This window comes from Eleginops maclovinus, chromosome 6 (genome assembly GCF_036324505.1).
Source record: "Eleginops maclovinus isolate JMC-PN-2008 ecotype Puerto Natales chromosome 6, JC_Emac_rtc_rv5, whole genome shotgun sequence".
NCBI lineage: Eukaryota > Metazoa > Chordata > Actinopteri > Perciformes > Eleginopidae > Eleginops > Eleginops maclovinus.
Window position 1 is genome coordinate 7340066 of NC_086354.1, and position 21455 is coordinate 7361520.

The window sequence follows — 21455 nt, forward strand, 5'->3', positions numbered from 1 at the left end:
GAGGGATCAGAAAGTTAATACAGTGTTTGTTCATAATACTGTGCTCTACCTGCTTTGGCTTTTGAGGATTACACCAATATACTGTCGCTTTCAACACACACCGTCCTTAATCCCATTTGTCAACAAATCACACACCTAACCACATAGGTGACCTTAATCCCCACCCTATCTCTACAATCACCACCCGCCCCAGGCACCACGTGTGCGTGTGTATGTGCGCATGTTATCTCGACACTATCTGCATTGTGTACAGCATCACAACGCTGTGCAGTGAAACCCTAAACAACTTCCCTCCCTCCGTCCTCCCTTCTCTCTTTACACTCTTTAAATGTTCTCACTGGCAGCAATCATCCGCTGCGGCCCTAATGGAAAAGAGCCATTGGGAAAGATGATGGAGTGCCTTGTTCAGGTCAATAGGCGGAGCACAGTCAATCCCGTTGCTCTTAGAAATCATAAATGGGGACATACGGGGACAAAAATTGTCCAGGGGTCGATTTAACAGGCTTTTATTGTCATGTGCGCCCTCTGTGCTTTACTCTTTAGGAAGTACAGAGGACGTTCACGGCCCACTTGAAGGTTTTTCATCTGTGTCAGAGAGTCTTTTTGACTGGAGTTCCATTGCTCCGTCATTGACTGTGTGTTACACCAAATAAACTGCCTTCAGGTAACAGCCTCCTCATTGTCAGCTGCTTGATTTAATCCCGCTGATTGCCTGGTGTTAAAGTCTACCGTGACACAGAATAAAAAGGGTTCGGATGCAAACGACAGCAATACGAGGATGCATTTGGCTGCTGGACAGGAAAGCGGCCTCGGAAAAGTGAAGCTGCCAACTTGTCAGCCAACTGTCGGGTGCTGTTAACGCCGGCCAACTTGTCTTCCCTCCTCAGAGAGCACAAAACACAAAACAGAAAAGACTCAGCTCGAGGACGAGGGGTTGTGCCGGGATGCTTACGCGTAAATGGAGTTGTTGAAGACTCGGGAGAGGGCGTAGTTGATGTGGCTGACCACGTGATCCAGCTGCTCCTGGCTCTGTAGTTTCAGCGAGTAGGTGGTCTTGTCTGTATCGATGACGACCTGTATAAAGACATGAACGTTTTTTAATAGTAATACTTCATGCTGCTATGAAACAGCGGGGTTTTGTTTGTCGGTGTGTCACCTGGTGTTCTGGATAGGTGTTCATGGCTCGGATTTCCAGGAAGTTGAAGGTGACCTCCGTCTGAAAACAGCAGAGAAATATCACTGTGGTTCACACGGGCATGCTGTCAAAACTCCTGTCTTATTAATTTGTCTTCTGAAAACATATCATTACATGGGTTTGCTTTATGACAAATATTCAGGGTTCCCACACCTTCTTAAACATCATATTCAAGACTTTTCAAATACTTTTATGGCTAAGTCCTTTAAATTAAAGGACCAAGTTTGAGAATCTGTATAGCAGGAACTAGCAGGCTTTATTAAAGTGGAAATGGAACATTCAAAATGAGAAAAAGGCTTGAATGTGTCAACGTTTCTCAGATGTGCTGTTACATTGAAGGCGACAACAACCATTAAGAAAAGGTTTGGGTTTTTTTTAAATCCAGCTCTTTCAATGACCCATGTTAAACAATTTATTCTAAAAAAACTTGGATTATTTAGAATTTGACTTATGAACCCTAAAGTGATATTTTTTCATTATGAAATGGTTCAGTTTTGTAAATACATTTATTTATAGTTTTTTATATTTAAGTTCATTACCTTGATTTATCCCTCTGAAACGGACAAACGTTCAAGGACATGGGCAGTCAGAGGATTGTTTATGTTTTATGCAAACACAGGTTAGCTAAATTGAGCATAAAGCCCTAAAGTCATAACCCTGTTAGTTAACATTCATCACAGGGGACTCACTGTGCTTACTGTAGTTGTTTACACAGCTCCGATCAAGGGTTTCTTAATAAGTTGTGCCCTAATTTTAAACCGTTGACATGCTGACTTCCAGTTGTTGCTGATGTCAGGTAGGCAGCAACTCGGGACAGCCCTGACTGAGACTTGAAAACATGTTTTATATTTTGTTCAACAGGTATATTGCGAACACAATAGAAATTCAATAGATTGTGCAGCCCTGAGTTACTACAGCTGAGTGTGGAAGAGAGAGTCGTTCAAACTCCTTGCCAAACATGCCATACTTATTTAAAGCCTGTATGATTTACTGCTCTGGCCCTGTTAGGACTTTGTTGTTGTGATTTTACCATTGTCCCAGATCTCAGCAGTTATTCTGATGTGTAGGCTGTCATACTGACTGTTAAAAGGAATGGTAAAAACTACATCAAAATAGGACCCATCGTAAAATAACATTGAGATCTACTTTAAATGCAGTCTGACTTCTTTTTTCCAAGTGTTACAAAATAAGATAGATAGCACCTTCATGTACAGTCAGTAAGAATCTACGGCCAGCAGCCAGTAAGCTTACTTAGCATAAAAAGGGCTGGCTGATTATTCCTACAATTATTGTTGTCTTTCAATGGAAGCAGGACGAAATCATTTAAAACAATTATATAATTATATAATTATATATAATTACCCAAATAATGATTATAACAGGCCCACGCTAGTTTACATTTCTCTGAAGTTATCTTTTTATAATATCACTTCAAACTTCATTTTACACTAAAGTAAGTAACAAAAAAATACTCTAGTTTGTAGACTAATGATATTATATTGAGTATTTATTTACTATTTTACTAGTAAATATGCTATATTGTGATATATATATCGTTACCGAGACATGGAATTACAGATGTCAGGATAGCTTCTCTTGAATAACTTGACCTAAACTCACACTGTACATTTTACATTCACATTCAATTTAATATTCCATTCCTTAGACGCTTAATATATATATATAATATCCTGCTTTATATTTTGTTTACTGTACATTTTTATTCCAACAATTTGTTTAATGCTATTTTATTTCTATTTAAATGTTTACATTTTGAATTGTTTATTTCTAGTTTTTTTATTTCTCGAATGTAAAATGTTTTTTGATGTTGCTGCGATGCAAACATTTCCCAGTTTGGGATAAATGAAGTACTTCTTATCTTAGAAGATGACCATTTAGCCAAGCACTTCCAAAGCCTTTTGTCAAATTTGGTTGTGTGGATTAAACAATCAGGATGCAAGTACTAAGCTAACAAACAGCTGTAGCTTTATATTTGAACAGGATTTGTATTTTTAAACAGCCCTCGGCAAGAAGGTGAATAAGCAAATTCCCCCAAATGACAAACTATTGCCTCAAATAGCTAACATCATGCCACCTGCCACCTTCATCATCATCATCATAATCCCTATCATTCAGAAAAATCATCCCCGCAGTCATCATTATTATCTCCTCTGAAAGTCTGCTGCTTTTTTTTGTCACATCTCTTAGGAATTACCATAAGATCAAGCCTGGCAAGTGAAAGCCATAAAATTCCACAGAGAGCGGAGGTTTGAGGAAGGGGGGGGGGGGCATTTTACCTTGGTGGGCACCTTGACAGCGAAGAGATACAGTCTCCATGTTGCCAGGACCTGAGGGGGAGAGAACACATTCATTTTTTTGTCACGGAGCAGGAAACACAAAAATGCAAATGGCAGCAGAAAATAGCACGGCAGCAAACAGCGCCATAAAAGCGAGCGAATCATGTACAGGGGCTCGTCCCGAGGACTCGTAAGTCATGCTAAGCACCGTCGACATTAGCCCGGCTAATGATGATGGCGTGCGGGAAAGAAATATTACGGGGCGAGATTGAGAGTCGGATGACGGTGTCCGATTTAAGTTATGTTGATGGAACTCTGTAGCACTTATTCAAAAGATGGGAGGAAGGTAATAGATAAAAAGAAAGAGAGAGGTGCTATTGCTAAAAGAAAAAAGAAAAGGAAATTACCATTTTAAGGGGTCCAGGGGAAAGTAAGAGACAGAAAATGTGAATATATTCGGATCTGCATTGTAATTAATCTCATTCATAATTCAGAAATCCTCAAATTAGCATACCCCATGCATGTGCTGTGGATCTATATCCCTCCCTAACTCCTACCTAATTCTTGGCTCTACTTTTTTTTTGTTGCATTCTGTCATTTCTCTTCTTCTCCATTGGAAACTGTTCATTCTCCCTATCTCTCTCCCTTAATCCCTAATCCCTCCCATCTCCCAGTGTGCCTCTGTCTAGGTCTGCTCCCTCCTCAACACCTCACTCCATCCCCTCTTGCCCTCTCCTCCCCCCCTGAAACTCCCTTGTCTCCTTTCCCGTTTCAGTTTCTCTTTTTCTTTTTCTGCTCCGTCGCTTTCAATTCCTCAAGGCCTCTCTGCGCTGAATGGCTAATGGCGCCCTGCTGTGTGGCGTCGAGAGGAAGAAAGGAGGAATGAAATTCACAAAGAGAGAAAGGGAGAGATAGAGGAGGGCGATAGGAGGATGGAGGAGACAACCAGATTTCCCCTCCTGATAATGAAGTCTTCAGATACTACACCTACTCCCTGAGAAGCTCGCCCTCGCAGATCAACCTACGTGTCTTAACCGTGTAGACGTCCATAACAGACTCCCGCAGAGAAGAGTCAGGGGGAGAGAGAGAGAGAAAAAAAAGGGAGGAGACGGAATGATACCCCCACGTAGAGAATAAGATCTCTGCACTAAGCTGGTGGAGGGGCCTTTTCGCAGGAGATTGTTAGTCCAATCACAACGCCTTGACAAGTTTGAAAACTCTGTTACGTAAATCCAGGAAGGAGTGTCAAGGGACCTCAAGGCACCACAGAACAGAGGAGAAAAGGGGGGGAGGTGGGATGAAGTGAGAAATTAAAGACAGAAGCATATCTTCTTGCTTCAAAAAGCCTCGCAAGCTGACAGATGATCTCCTAATGTAAACAGAGGCATCAATAATGCAGGCTCTCAGACTTCATCCTTTGATGCTGAACAAGCGCAGGGTTTGTCCTCTCCAGATATATCATTTACAGACCATCGAGGAATCAGAACAGTCAATACTCCAGGCAGTTGTTTTTTTTCTAGGATGGGGGCGGGGGGGTTGTGCAGAAATGAAGAGTCATATCCAGGGGAGTCCTATTCAATATATGAGGTGAATCAAATGTCTCCCTTTCCAAATCAAAATGTCACCACCACAACCTCCCTGTGCTCCATTGCCGCCAATAATATGAAGGGCAGGATCAATCCAGTTAGAAGTCTCCTCATTCTTACAGTGCGTCTACACAGGAGGACTTGGTGTTGATGTGCGATAACATTTAAATTTGGTTTATCACTTACATACAAATCCTCTATTTCCTGAATGTATGCATGGCTCTTTTTTTATTCGGTCTGCGCACTTTTAAAGTCGAGTCAAATGACCCTTCTCAAAAGGTGCTGGAATCATTATTCTTTTGTAGGGCTGTCAAAGTTAACGCATTCTGTGACCCTCGGACCGTCGCCCGTAGTTTGAAACAATACCAGGAAACCATGGTCACGTTGTGGATCACAGCAGAAACATACTACACATCGGGAAGGAAAAGTCACTTTTGAGTGGCAAGTTGAGCTATGAAGCCTGCTGGGTGGTTTACTCAACAAGACCGAGGTAATATGTACGTACTGTCCGAGTAAATTAAGTTTTCCACCGGAGTACGAGGAGTTTAAAATATCAGTTGCTGTCCAAGCATAGAGCTAATCCCGATTAAATATTTGAATCGATTGACAGTCCTATTTTTTCCTTCTCAAATGAAAAGCATTGAAGCACTAAACATGCTCAATCCAATAAAATGGCTCTTTTTAAAATCAGGAAAATGTATGGCTCATTTCAATAGACCAATTAAATCACCAGTTTCAATCCACCAATCAGAGGGTTACTTTCAATTCGACAATCAAAGGGCTAATTCAGTCAGCCACTCGAGGCTTCATTTCAATGGGTCAATCGAAGAGCATGTTTTTATTGGCTAATCAAATGTTTCTGTTCGATCAGCTAATTAACAGACCAATCAAATCACATTTTGATCAGCCGATCAGAGGGCTTGTTTTAATCAGCCAAAAATACCACTTGATTCAATATTCAGTTCTGGGAGTTTGCTTGATCGTCCAATTAAATCGCTGTGTCAAAGTGCAACTTTTTATCCAAGATACGCAACTGTCAGCCTTTGTCATAATGGGTTATGAGGGTTTGGCGTATCTAAAGTAAAAACAAAGTCTCTTTCTGAAGCAACCAATCCAGCCAACTGTATAATTGGGTAATTAACCTGCTCTTAATATTGATTGGCAAAATAGCCAGAGCTAAAAATCAAGCCCCCACTAGCCACAGCTGAAATCCTGGCACCCTTCTCCTCCACAGATCAAATCGAAAAAATCCTAAAAGCCCTTCAAAGATTCACTTTCTGCCTGGGAAATCTTCCAAGATGAGACCGACAACTTTTTTTTTTTATCCCGGTCAGCCAAGAAAATTGTGAGTGGCAATCTCGAAAATTGATGAGGAAGTGGGGAAGGAAGGTGTAGGTGAAGATGATGCAACGGAAGGGGATTGTGGTGCCCTTGCTGCGATGGCAAAGCAATAGTTCAAAGAGCCAGCGCGCCGGCCCCTCAAGCAGGCCGCGAGGGCAGGATGGCAGGATGTTGTGCACGGAAAAAAAACAAAATGTATCTCTTTCCGGTTGTGTGTGTGTTCACGTGCACACGTATCTGAGAGGGCAGAGGGCGGGGGGGCTTATATTAATCATAAGCTGTCAGGCTCTGGGTCTTGCACTTCAAACGAGATGGTGCAAATCAAAGTGTGTCTCTGGGTCGTGTGTGTGTGTGTGTGTGTGTGTGTGTGTGTGTGTGTTGCCTCGGAGGGAACTAGCTGAGGATCAGTGCCACATTTGGTCGCCTGCGGTATTTCTGGCTCGACCACAAGGGCATTTTATAAACACACACACACACACACCAAACACAGAATGAGAAACATTTCGATACAAACATTAACATAAGTCCGGCCTGCTAGTAGGACACACACACACACACACACACACACACACACACACACACACACACACACACACACACACACACACACACACACACACACACACACACACACACACACACACACACACACACACACACACACACACACACACACACACACACACACACACACACACACACACACACACACACACACACACACACACACACACACACACACACACCACACACACACACACACACACACACACACACACACACACACACACACACACACACACACACACACACACACACACACACACACACACACACACACACACACACACACACACACACACACTTTGGACTCTCATGCACATATGATGATGCACAATAGCCCGCTAAGCTGGCTTTGGACTCCTTTCGCCCGTCTCTTGCTGTCATACACACACTCGCAGTCGGCCATCATCACTCAAGTGAACTCAGCATCACAAGAGCCCAACCCTGCCATCAGTCAATCTGTCAGCTTACGTGCATGTATGTGTATGTGTATGTGTATGTGTGCGTGTGTGTGTGTGTGTGTGTGTGCGGGTAAGTGACAGAAGGTTTGAAAGCACAGATGCCCCAGGTCCGGCTTTATAAGTGGACTTGAGAGTGGCTGTAAAAGAGAAAGAGAGAGGATGAAGCCAAATGAGAGGAAAGAAATGCAAAGCTCAGAAAAAAAAACACATCTTTGTTCCAAAGTCACTCTTAAAACTAACCATTCCAATGCGTCTAAAGCTAAAGAAATGGCAAAAAGAGAGTAGTCTGAAAAACCCAAAGGACCTCTTAAAGAAAGAGGGATAGGGGAAAAGGAGACAAATAATGGAAAGGGTTTGTACTATGGATGGAAGTAAGAGATGAGATAGAGTGTATAAAAAGCGGAGAATGGGCTGAAGAGTGGCCAAGATGGGGTGAATGGGCTGCGAGGAGAAAAAAAGAAGGCGGGGGGGGGGAATGTGAGAAACTGGGATTAGATAGAGGAGTGTGGGAGAGGACAAATGGATGATGGGAGAGATGAGGACAATGAGATCAAGGGGGAAAACAAACGGAGAAATAGAGGTACTTCGAGATGCCCGTCAGGCTTCACAACATACACACTTTCTGTCTCCCTCCTTCTCCCGGGGGAGGAGAGAAGGTCAGCACCCACACTGCATGACCTCTGCCATAGGCTACAAACATGTGTTATGATAATCAAAAGAAAGCACAGTCCTAATTACAGAGCAGAGCCCTCGCCGTTCGTCAGATGGCAAATCGCCGACACTTGCTCGGTAACACGACTCCACACTGAGCACCTCGCGGGGAAAAGCTATGAAAGCAATACGGCGGATGATGCAGTGGTGTTGGTTGGCGAAATAAAGACGAGGCTGAAAGAACACAAGATTCTGCTACTAGCGCAAGCCGTCAGTGCATTGCTGCTTTGCTCGGCTTCCTTTCACAGTCCACCGCGCAGCTGGAGTCTCTGCGCAACAAAGCGTCTTCTGGAGATGAAAGCAAAAGACCAGTTTCACCATTCAAAACTCAGATGTAGATTATATAATTCAGTGTGGTTCAGACTCTTACTTTGAAGTCTGTTTAGCATCATTTTTTGTAGCTTAAAAAAACAACAAAGGCGGGTTCAATCCAGCCTCAATTTTAGCAATTTTAGTGATTAAGAATTTATGGTAGAAGAAATGTGTGCAGGAATCAGAGCTGGGACCTGAAGACTAAAATATTTGTTGTGAGGTTTGTAAGTCCATCCGTCAGAAAAAGGACCTTTGGAAATCTTTTGGGATATATTCATCTCTGAATCTACAAACTTAAGCTGATTCCTCACATTCTCTGTAATTTGTCAAAAGGTATTCTTCGAAATAGACATAGAGCGAAAGACGGATGCACTTTGATGATCCCGAATTGGGAAATTACGGAAAACCAGGAGTAAAAAATACACAGTAAATGCATTTATTAACATCTACTGAGTAAATACACAATATATAATAAAATAAAACGAGTAAGAATACCCTATAAAAGGGCCACCGGATATTTCAGTGGTTAGATTTAGTCCCCTCTGTATCTCTAATAAAGGTCACTCTCTTACCCCCAACAAAGGAAGTTTCCTGTTATATACCAAACTACTACAATATTTATATTAATGTGCACATTTTCTGCAGTTATTGAAATGCAATTAGGTGGTTGCGAGTTTGTATATGTACGAATTCTGCACTGTTATTAAAAAAGTCAAACAAAGTTGAGTGTTTTCTTTTTTAAAAGCAACAAACTAAAGAAACTATACAGCTGGGAGTTCTAAATGCAGCAAATCAGGTCTTATTAGACTGTTATTGAATGACACGAGGCAAGAGCCATGAGAAAGTAAATGGAGACAAATGGATTAGGCTTGATTGTGTATAGGTAGAATTGTGCAAGTACACAAGTTTCGCTGTATTCAGCTGTGAAACGTATTGAAGCAAACAGTAGCGCCGACAGTTATAATAAGCGCCAGTGCCGCTGCTTTTGGAGTCTTGATTTGTGGTTACATTTTGTTACTGTTGGCTTTTTCAGCCTAATCTTGAGATTCTTTGCACACTTTAAAGGGTAAAAAGGCCAACTGTTTGTTTATAGGCTTGGACACTCATCTCAATTTCTTCTGATTCCTTTTCTTTATCTTCACACAGGTTATTATTCCCTTTCAGTTGAAAGCTTTAGCAAATGATTCATGATTACATTTTTTTTGCGTTCTTTCACATAAAAGGAGCAAAGCTTTGATGATGCGTCTTCAGAGATCACTTTAAGAGGACATGTTTAAGTGCTATAGTGTTCATAAAGGTCTTTATTTTTCTCATTCCTCTTTTCACCCTCTGTCTGAAACCAGAGCCCAGCCTGCTCTGATTGGTTAGCTTGCCAAAACTGTTGCAACTACATAGAATGCGTCAGAAATGTCTCACCACTTAGCCTATCAAGTACAACGTGTTGGAGCTCTAGCAAATTGAAGCGCAAGGTACTATGTTACCGAAGTAAAAAAGGTGTCTAATCTAGGTGTTCCAAGCAGGGGAGGATGGAAACTCCGTCTGGAGGGAACTTTGGGATTTTAGCCTTTGCAGACCATTTACATGCACACAAACCTACATAACACACTATAGGAAAGGGAAAATCCCAAAGAGCCCCTCTTTACTGTCCTTGATGGAATTTAGACAGCTAGAAATGCACTGATTGTCTCATATATCCTATTTACCGGCAGTCACATTTACAAAAACATGCTTGGGTCGCAATGTGTAAATTGGGCGCTCTCAGAATGAATCAGTTTAATATGCACTTTTGTTTCGTTGCGTAAATAAACCATCTATATATCAGATGCGTTCTCTAGATCAGACTGATTGTTTAGCCTACTCGTTCTCCTCCTGTTTGTACTTTGTTAAACATAAAACGATTTTTAAAGTTAGTACACCTTATGCTGAGTAACTCACCTTGTTCTGTAAAATTGCCTTTTTTAATACCAGGGGTGTAAGAAGAGAATCCTGACTATGTGAACTTGTTTTTACCATTACTGAACTACCTCTGCATCTGGAAAAATATGTTGAACAGAGCACTGAGGAACAGAGGCAATTAAACAATTCCAAAGGGTGATTAAACTCAATAATTAAAAAGATGCACAGCGAGAAGATCGATGAAAACCCAAGGAGTAAAAAAGAAAAACACAGAAGTTTTTTTTAAAGCAACAAAATAAGAAAACAGTAACAGACAGAGTTAAGGTAATGGAGAAACCTTGAAGGAAGTTGTTGATGCTGATTATTTACGACAACATGAAGTAGCAGCAATGAGCTTCATACTTCTTTTATGTTTTAACATTGATTTAGTCCCAAATGGTGTAGTTGGCTTTCCATGAATCTGCATTTGGCAGTGGTTGAATTCAGGTTGAATTTATTTATAATATTCAGCACAAAAACACGTTTGTATCAGGGAGGCTTCAACACTGTCAATTTGTTAGACTCTTAATCCAAATCTAAGATAATTCAAAACTGAAAAAGCAACACAAGAAGAGTAACTCTTTCTTTGTAATTTACAGAGTAGATTAAAGTAGATGTTGTGGAAGTATATCATAGTGTAAAAGCAATGGAATATCAATCAATTAAGATGTATGGGACAAAGTCCAGAGAGCGTTGTATTAGCGTTTTAATTGTCTCTCAAACCTTTAGTTAAGCCCATCTCGAGGTGCGATACATTAAATAAGGAGGTGTACGCTAAAAGTATGCAAAACAAAACAGAATTAGGCTTCCATAAAGAGTCTGAGGACTAGTAGGAATTTATTAAATACTGTGAATGTTCCATAGAAATATATATTGGAGGTTTTTACAAAAAGTGAATACTACTTTGGATTACATGGAATAGCCCCTTGTGATTATAAAGTTTTCCGAATATTTTTTCGGCCAATCGGGTTAACAATAAATACAAGAGTAAATCGGCAAAAGACACATTTAATCGTAAAAAAATACTCCTGTCCTAAAAGATGTATTACAAGGCAGAAATATAAGAAAATAAATAGTGAAAAAAACAAAACAAAAGAGGCTCCATCTTCCAAAATGTTGTATGTTGTCTAGCATCTTTAGAGGTACATAACTAAAGATACATTTTATATTTGTTTGTATTATTTATTATTCTTTACATTTCTTGTACCTATTTTGAAATGTATTTATTTATTAGAAAGAAATTAAACTTTGTAACATGTTGAAATGCTTAAATGTAGAGCATTCAATCCCCCACTCACTCAGTAAAAGTACAAATACAAATAAAATACATTTTGAGATATCAAAAGGATGTTTTTTTATGGAATAGGGCAAACTTCCAAAAGTGAACTGTAAATATAAAAGTGAAAACTACATATATTTCTTGTACCAACTTGAACACGCAACCACAACCCAGTCTTTAAACGCTGCAGCACTAACAGGACCTCAAACTTCAGTCCTACCAGAGTCTTTTGAGCAGGCTTCTGCGTAACCTAAGAAGGAAATGAGCGTGTGAAGCGCCCGAGTGTGCTCGGGACTGTCAAAAAGCTGCAATCTCAGCCAGTAATAGGCCCATTATTAGGTGGGAGCGAGCACAGTCAACGGAGGATAAAACGGAGCGACCCATCGGGATAAATAAGTAGCGGAAGAGCCAAATCGGCAACTGGGGCATCACAACACATCCGAGATTCCGAGATTCCCAACCCCTCCTCCTCCTCGTCCTCCTCCTCTCATGCCTTCCTCTATTTCTCTTGTGGGGTGCCCTCCCCTCCTCTTCAATCACAAACACTCCCCCCCCCCCCCATGTCCCTCCCTTTTTTTTTGCCTTTGAAGACGCTTTGTTTTCCAACTTGCCTCCGATCTTCAAACAGAGTGATCTAATAATGGCCGTAAGAGTTTGTATGCAGGCAACTTTTCAGTGCACCATGTGCAGAATGCCTCCTGCACATGTCAAGCTGTACAAGTATGTATGTGTGTGTGTGTGTGTGTGTGTGTGTGTGTGTGTGTGTGTATGTGTGTGTCTGTGTCTGTGTCTGTGTGCGCATGCATGCCCCATGATGAAAACATGAATGTTGATGCTCCCATATGCATTGCCCTGGGTGCCGTTTGGATGTCAAGCTGAGTCCCTGCTGCGTCTGTCTGAGACGGGTGCGGGGACCCCGCGTGTGTGCGTGCACGAGTATGTGTGTGTCAGCATGATGGCTGGTACAGTCAACACACAAAGACAGCTGGATACCAGCCACCTCCAGAGGGAAAAGGAGGCAAAAAGAAAGAGCAAGATGTAGAACAAAGACTCGATGACAAGTCAGTATAAACTTGATGTGCGACATTAAAAACTCCTACGGTCCACAAAGTAAACAAAGCAGAGGCATGGGGATGAAAGCTGTGACGTTGCTCAGATTTAACCTGCTAAATATACTCCAAGCATAACGCTAGGATCCACATGAAAGGGAGGATAAAAAAAGTTTTTTCAGCTCACAAATATTATTTTCACCTCTCAACTGCTTATTAGAAAGCCACCCAAAACACTCCTCTTCCTCTAACAACCATGTAGGACATTTCCATGCATGACAGAACATTTGTGCATGATATCCAGAGACCGAAACAAACTATTTAATAACTCCCTCGTCGGTTCACCCTTCATATATACAAACAAATGTAACTATTAGAGTGAGAAGATTGCCTTTCAGAGGGGGAGACCTTGATACCGAGCTAGAATGAATTCTTATATCCAACCCCCCCCCCCCCTCCTATTTCGCCTGCCTTCTCTTGAAAAGATTGGGAGCAGCAGCAAGCATGATATAGGCCCATTTGGATAGTAAAAAACTCTCATAAGGCAGAGACCTAATTGAATTGCTTCTGATGGAAAGAGGAGCTCGATACCCTTTTACGGGTTTCAGTAAAGATGGAAGGAAGAGGCAAGGGCGCGAAGGGTAGAAACGGAGAGAAAGTGAGAGGGTGGGGGGTGATGACGAGGAGGAGGATAATCGAGATGGACAGATAAGGAGGGAGGGAGAGAGGAAACAAAGAGAGGAGATGACAAAAATAGAGGGGGGGGGGTTGCGGTAATGATGGAGATAGATGAAGGCATGGTGGGGGAGATGGGGATAAGACACAACAGCACTGACGGAAAGTACTGATTGTTTTATCTGCTTATCAGATGTTTTTTCAGTGTCTTCGGAGAGCTAAATGAGCTAAATGTCGCACATAGCAACCATGTGTGAGTAACTGATCAGTCACTAATGTAGCTGACTAACTGATTCCTCAATAACAGGGGTGGCCTTGGCTCACACAAGCTCCTTGAACGCCTCACATGCTGCCCACACACCCTCTGGCATACACGCTTCTTCTTCAAATAAAACAATAAATGATGTCCCCGTATGAACACAATGTCAGGCTCACTCACACACACACGACCCAAAGTCTTGCCCGTGGCATTAAGGCCATGCTGCCACATCTAATAAACTCTCAGGACGAACTCAGTAGGCCATGTCCACTTCGCTCTGCTTAGGCAGCATCTGTCTTAAGCCTGATTTTCCACACGTCTGTTGTGTCCCAGGAAGCATAATCTGTGACTTCTTATGGCTCTTTCGATTTGTCGCAATTAACGGCCATTGATTTGTGTTTTGCCTGCAAGGAGGCCGTTGCTGTTCCATATTCATCACCCCCAACCCAACGGAAAGGTGCTGTTGCTTTTCACAAGGAACATGTTTCAGGTGACCTGGTCTGATACAAGATGGGTGGGGGTGGGGGGTGTTGGGTGTGAGGGTGTGTTGGCGTCCCTCACCAGAATCCTGTCCTCTGTCTTGCCGCTCCGGGTGTCCTGCTTGATGGCTCGCACAAACTTAATGGCTTGCTTGTCCAGCACCTTCCTGATGCTCTCTGGAGAGATGGGCAGAGGAAAAGAAATGGTAAAAAAAGGAGAGCAGGCTACATAATGTAAACCCATTACAGAATGAAACGTGCTGCCCGGAAATGCACTCAGAAAAACTGTAGAAAGAATAAGAAGATGGAAACCCATACATTCGGATATGCAGCTGGGTCAGAAAACATGAATTAAAGCAATAATAGAATGTATATCTTTTTTTCCTGATGATACTAATTCTAATTTGTTAACCATAGACCGTAGACAAGAGGAGGGTGTTACCCAGAGGTTTTTGTGTTAGGGATTTGAAGCCTGAGGTTTTGCATTTTTAGCTGACGCCATCTTGTTTTTTTGCCGTCACCATTATGCCTTTTTTTGGAAACAAGAAGTGAAACAAAGGTGGAGAATGAAAAATATGTAGCTTACCATGGAGGTACAGTCAACTTTCATGGACTAATAATACACTGTAAACTCTAAAAGTTTGAACAAAATATAAACAAAAAACACTTTAAAAGGATGTACTAAAACACTATAGTGAAAGATATAGTGATACAGTAGGTGATCTAATATGAGAAAGTCATTTGTATAATTATAATATATATATATATATATGAAACATAATAGTTATTTATGACAGCAGAAATGATTTAACGGATCATCAGCAGTTGAGTAAGGGTGGGAATTAATCAGCATTTTTCTCCTTATAGCACTATTGTTATATTATTATTTTTGATAATATATTTTGTTAAATATATAAATATTGTTGAGTATATACATATTTTTTGAACATTCATAAAAAATAAATACTGTGTTTAACCAATAAAGTATTCTGTTTAACATTTGTTTTTTGGGGGTTTTTGTATTGGTTTTTTTTGTATCTGTTCAAAAAATAAAGAAGCAAAATAAACATGACACCATCCAAAACATGGAAGCAACCTTTCAATCACAAAACACATGCCATAAATCATACCCTGCTTTGTCGTCTGTTCTACTGCAATCATGACCTTTATTTGATAAATAAACATCATTCTGCTTGAATAAGACTTCAAACCAGTGATTGAGGACATTAGCCACCATTGGAAAATTGTCTTTCAAACCACTGCGCTCCGGTACCGTTAGCTGTTAGCTCAGCTTTTCTAGCCACATAGGACTGTGTTGCCCACTGCTAACAGCTAATATTAACTAGCTTTCCTCTTGAAATGTGCTGTTCACAATGCAGCTGCGGTATATCTGGGGAAAAAAAATCTCTGCCTCAAACACATTTTCTACTTTCCCCAGGCAGCAGTAGTTTGAGCCCCGAGGGTTCAACGAAATACTACGGTACCTGCATAACTGTCGAAGTGCCTTGAACTTAATTAAGGAATTTAGCTATTACAACTCCAATAAAAATGCTCCCTCATAATATCTCACTGCATGTATCCACTTAGGTAATTCCTTTGTGTGTAAGTTCACATGAGGACATAATACACATCACTTAGCTATAACAGGAAGTCCCTTAAACCAACAAGAATGGTTGAATTCCATATATGGTTTACAGCAGCAGATACAACTTAAGGTCAAGATTTGTCAAGTAAATTTAACATGGAAAACAAATCTTTGTAATGGACAGAGTAATGGACAGATTTCGTTATCAAAAACTGTTTCTTATTTTTTCAATAACTATTTCATAATTTGAGTAAAGAATATATACTCTAACATATAAACATTGGCTGGTTTGCTGGCTTCTAGCTTTATTTGAAAGTAAACTGAGTATGTTTGGATAAATGCAGTTAACTGCAGTTAAAACAACTCATCTCTTAGGAAGATGTTCTTGTTGAAAAAGATACAGATTTGTGTGGATGGAGATAAAGCCCGGAGCTTACCGAACCATTCAGATCTGCTTCTTACCAACACTAACAGAAGCTCATTTACAAATTAGCAAACATTACATTTAAAAAAAATTCTACCAAAAGTCACAGTTTGATTTGAACTGTGGGTAATGTAGGCACCAGGTTTTGACAAGGAATAAGGATACAGAGAGTAAGAATATGGTTGCATCAGTTCTATCCTTTTGTTCAAAAAGCATTCACTGCCCAGTTTGAGTGCATGCCAAAAACCTAACAGAGACGTTTTTTTTCCTACAATTTGTTACGCATCTTTACAAAGTGCTTTAACAGAACCTTCCATAACAAAGTAAGCTGGACATCACAGAGTAAACACTTTATTTTGGACACCTTCTGTACCCGATTTGGACGCTAATAGCGCTGTTGTCTTGTTTTCTCTTTGTCTCTGAGCTTAGGGATACACTGGTGGATTGTTCCTTTAATGAAAGCTGCACAGGGTTGCACAATCACAGAGACCAGTCGACAGCTACAGAGACACAAACTTGAGGACGCACACACACACACACACACACACACACACACACACACACACACACACACACGCTCCAGCTGAAGAGGACTCAAAACTGGGCTATTTTTAGCCTCAGAGAAAAGAAAGCAGCAGCCCGGCTCATTTCAATGGAACAGTTCACAAGATACAGAGCTGCAATCTTTAGGGGCCTCTACACCACCCCGACACATGGCCCTGCTGAAGCTCACTGAACTGCACTGGAGGCCTCCTCCATCTGCACATCCTCCACAACAACGGAGACAAAACAACCTGCTATTCACAGAAAACCATGTCAACTTATATCCTCAGACTGCAAAAAGCACACATATGCCCGCAAGCTGTGGGATATTCACGGTCCACATTTCGAGCAGGATTGGCCCCCTCTGCTAAATACGAGCGGAGCAGATGGAGATGCAGCGCTGTGTCACTATCTCCCAGCTTTCCCTCTCAGTGCTGCACGATTCTCACTTTTCCACATCCAGCAACAGCCATGAACTTGGCTCTGGCACTTGAGTGAGCAGCAGCAGATGCGGGGAGGGGGGGGGGGGGGACACCGGCAGATCGAAGGAAGGATCAGCGGAAGACAAACAAAGAGATATTGACGTTAAGCTGGGTAAGACTCAATCACTTAAAACCTTTTAACACACTCTGAGGTGCCCCCGTGGTATGGTGGTGTGACCTCGCAATCTGCTCCCACAGGGGTGAAGATAAAAGAAAAGGAAATGGAGGATTCGAATTAAACCCTCTTTATTTGTCACACACAACACAGCAGAGGACATACAATGAAATATGACCTCTGCATTTAACCCATCCTAGTACTAGGAGCAGCTTACGTTCAGGGACTTGAACCCGCGACCCTTTGGTTCAAAAGCCAAGACCCTACAGACTGACAACCCCCCTTTTTTCATATCAATTCCTTGTCATATCCCCACTTCCTTTCTTGACACTTTGATGTATCTGCTTACCAACACCCCCCCCCCCCCCCCCCCTTTCCTCATCTTGTCCTCCACTGGCAGGTGTGATAATGGCTTAAAGCCAGGCCAGACAGAAGGGGCTTGACCAGGGTTGAGCTGGTAAACAGCAGGATTTAACTCGCCTCGTCTTGATAATTAGCAGTGAGAGACACAAACCTTCTGTAACACCACAACATCCAAACATGTTGAGTGTGTGTGTGTGTGTGTGTGTGTGTGTGTGTGTGTGTGTGTGTGTGTGTGTGTGTGTGTGTGTGTGTGTGTGTGTGTGTGTGTGTGTGTCGTCCAAGAGAGGCTCAGCGAGTGTGTGCAGGCTGAACCCATGCTGACTGCTACACGCAAATCGCTCCCGGTCGCACAATAACTCCCACGCGCACGCAGGGGGAAAAAAGAGATGAAAACTCCTAATGAAGCTACGTGACGCGAACACATGCACGGCAACACTTGAACATAACTCTTCATGACAGCACTAGCAGGACCCCCACCCCCCCACCCTGAGTGAGATACATTCCAAGGCGGATCTTTACATCAAATCAATCGCAAAGTGAACACCACCGCTCCGAGATCGATCGGATTACAAGCTCCACGAACAGCCATTAACTCTGATTCTGCCCTGGGAGGCATTTCCTGCGATGATAACTCTTTTTTTTTTTTTATCAAACGCAGCAAAAACCAGATTTAAAAAGCAGCTGAGTGAAGATAAACTATCCCCATGTGGCCTAAAAGATGTCCTCTGTATCTTCTTCGCTTCTTAATTAAACGTTAAAACGTACTTTCCCGAAGAAAAACTCGTGTTGCCGCGCTCACCTGTGATTTCCCTGCTGACATTCACGAAGCCCGTGGCTGTGGTGTCCTTTGAGGCCATGGTGCGCTTCTCCAGCCACTACTCCGTCCGCTTGTTTATGTCCCCTGCGTACTTCTTTTTCCTCGCCTCCTGTTTTTGTAGCTCCCTCCGCCTGCAGGTGCTCCGCGCGCAGCAACAGACCGGACGGTGTGGTGCGAAGCGACACTGTTGTGCGCACTGGCTAATACCAGAGGAGCGCCTCCGACTTCGGCGCACATGCGAGGGAGGGAGGCAGTGAGGGGGAGAGATAGAGAAAGGGAGGGGTGGAGGGAGAAAGAGATCAGGAGAGGGTGAGATACGTATGAGGAGGTGGCTCCTGGTTAGAGGTTGTATTTTCTTATTTTTTATTTAATAAATTAGATTGTAGATATATCTGCTCACATGCTTGGCAGACAGGTTCTCATGACGGGATTACATTATGAGGGTCCCAAACAGAGTGGGGTCCCATCATAAAGTGTTACATTGAAAACAAAGACATGAGTGATCCATATTTAAGCTTTACACATTTACTTTTCTTAGCGTGGATACTAAAGATTAACGATTAATCGATTAGTTGGAAATTATGAAAATACTCTGCATTTTGCAAATGGAACTGCTGTGATGCAAAGACTCATTTTTGACTTCAAATTAAATTGTATCAAATTAAATCATATTATATTGGGAAGGGATGTACGGTTGGGGGGGCGGTTACCAAACAAACAACGACAAGGTTTTTGTCAATTGTCAACAATTGTTTGTTTGTTTGTTTTGAAAACATGAGTGGGGATGAGATATAACTTAATGACAACCATTTCATTAACTCTGTTGTTCTCTTTTTTATTTATATTTTTCTTCATATATCCTTTAAAATGTTTCCTATTAAGTGGTACTATCTAATTTAAGTAATTGTTGGTGCCAATTAATTTTTTTGTCATGAAATCTTGAACTTAATGTAATTTTACCCCCACTCATCGTGTAAAAATACATATATATATATATATACCAAAAAAGAAGAAATCGTATTAAATCAAATCAAATAGTATTTTCTTTAAAAATGGAGTACATGGTTTAAGTAGTTTTAAGAAAAACTGTAATATTCAAAATGTGAACATTTAATGGTTTCTCAACCTCTATTAAAGTACGTTGTGGACAAAAGATACTGGACGTAATGTCGAGCTTTCATCAACATTTTTCACAATTTTATAGGCCATACAACTAATCCTTTAATCAATAAAAGAATTGACATGAATCGACTAGGAAAATAATTATTAGTTGAAGCCCTAATGGATGCAATAAAGGACATGCAGGCTACAGAGCGCAGACAATGTTGGTCAGTGTTTGGAATCATTCCTGAGGCTGACTCCCTAAAGGGGATAAGAGATTGATAAACAATGACCATCACATTGTGATAACCATTGGCAGTAATCCTAGAAAGGCCAGTTAGTAAAACAGAATGACATTAATGACAATTGATTAATAAATAATGAAGGTTTCAGCTGTAAGAACCATTACCCCTCAAGATGTCTTTTAATCCCTGATTAACAAGATTCAGGTCTCTCACTGGAAACACTAAGTGATGGGAGCTAATCTATTTCAACTTGAGGCTGTAAGAGTTGGAATGTTTAATAAAAGTATGTTCTTGATTGCTTAGACTATTTACTATGAAAGCAATATGCATACAAATTACACACAATAAAACGAATATAACTGCAAATCAAACACTAACACAAAACAAACAAATTAGTTGTAATATCATTAATTAAATAAAGTAAATTATTATTTGACAAGTAAAACGATATGGGCAAATTCAAATAATTGTATTTTTAATAATAAAGTGTATTTATTTTAAATTATTTTACAAAAAGTGTTTATTTATTAAGTGCTTATTCCAAAGGTCTATTTAAATGACAGTAGCTGGCACGCCCCTCAACTTTCAACCAATCCCTTTGCAGCCTCACCAACAATTTATCTGAAGTTAGACACAAAGTGTTACAATAACTAACGTATTTTTTTATTAAACCTGAAAGCGTGCTAGGAATGCTACTTAACTAGCCAGCTAACTAGCATGGTTGGCATGTATTTATAGCTCAGCATTCAAATGAAGAGCGGTGATAGCAGTATAGCAACTAGCTAGGTGGTCAATTCAGGTTTACCTTTGCAGCGCAGTGAACGACTTTTCCAGAGCAAGACAGACACAAAAACACACAAAGGCTGTCCGAAACCTCTCCCCCGTTCACTCATTCACTAGTCTGTATTTTAGAGTGAGTTCGGACACAGCCAGAGTCATTCTGTGGTTGTTTTAGCTCATTTTTGACAAGCTAGTTGCATGGTAGTTGTTCGTTACGCTGAGTTGCATGTAGTTTCGTTACGCTGGGAACCGGGAAGCTCAGGGCACTTGTGATTGGCTGAATGAGTTAACGAGGGGCGGTACTTGATGACGAAGTCACAGTCATGAAGAATGAAAAATAAAAACAAACCAACTAAAAATAACTCAGAAAAAAATACAACATTGTAAAAGTGTATAATAATTGGTGATTATATATGTTCTTTGTGTATTCATATGATTATTTAGGCTATAATATAATGTTTTACGTATGTAGGTTCTAATGAATATTTTTTTGGCATCTTTTTCTTTTACATTTATTTTATAAAAATGTTAATTGCAAATAAAAATCTATTTTTTCAAGGACAATGTGTAGCCACCCAATTTAGATGACACAGTGTATGTGACAAATAAATGCACTGACAAATGCATTTTGTTATTTAGATCCATTTGCAGAAGTCTCCAGTCAGAGGCATCTGCATTTAAAAAGCTCTTTTTACCTAGCTCTGTAATGGTGCCATAAGTCTGATGACCAAATGGGGGTCAGACAACCTGACTTTGTCATTTTCTTCTAATCTACTGATGACAATCTTGATATGATGGCTCAAAATCCTCCAGCCGGATAAATGCTAAAAGGTACACCAACATCCAAACACTATTGT

At 41.0% G+C, this 21455-nt stretch overlaps 1 protein-coding gene across 4 annotated transcripts in view; it reads right to left on the minus strand.

Moving 5' to 3' along the window:
* The window catches only part of carmil3 (capping protein regulator and myosin 1 linker 3), a 101755-nt gene extending 80952 nt beyond the window's left edge, over window positions 1-20803 (minus strand). For 2 of the 4 annotated variants that reach the window (XM_063885164.1, XM_063885161.1), the window contains exons 1-6: window positions 20624-20803; window positions 18455-18696; window positions 14226-14320; window positions 3493-3543; window positions 1157-1216; window positions 953-1074 (exon numbers count right to left, since the gene is read on the minus strand). In XM_063885164.1, coding sequence (XP_063741234.1) covers window positions 953-1074; window positions 1157-1216; window positions 3493-3543; window positions 14226-14320; window positions 18455-18512 — 386 coding nt within the window. In that variant the 5' untranslated portion in view covers window positions 18513-18696; window positions 20624-20803. The remainder of the gene's footprint in view (window positions 1-952; window positions 1075-1156; window positions 1217-3492; window positions 3544-14225; window positions 14321-18454; window positions 18697-20623) is intronic. The other 2 variants (XM_063885162.1, XM_063885163.1) reach the window with 1 other exon arrangement.
* Between the last annotated feature and the right edge of the window lie 652 nt (window positions 20804-21455).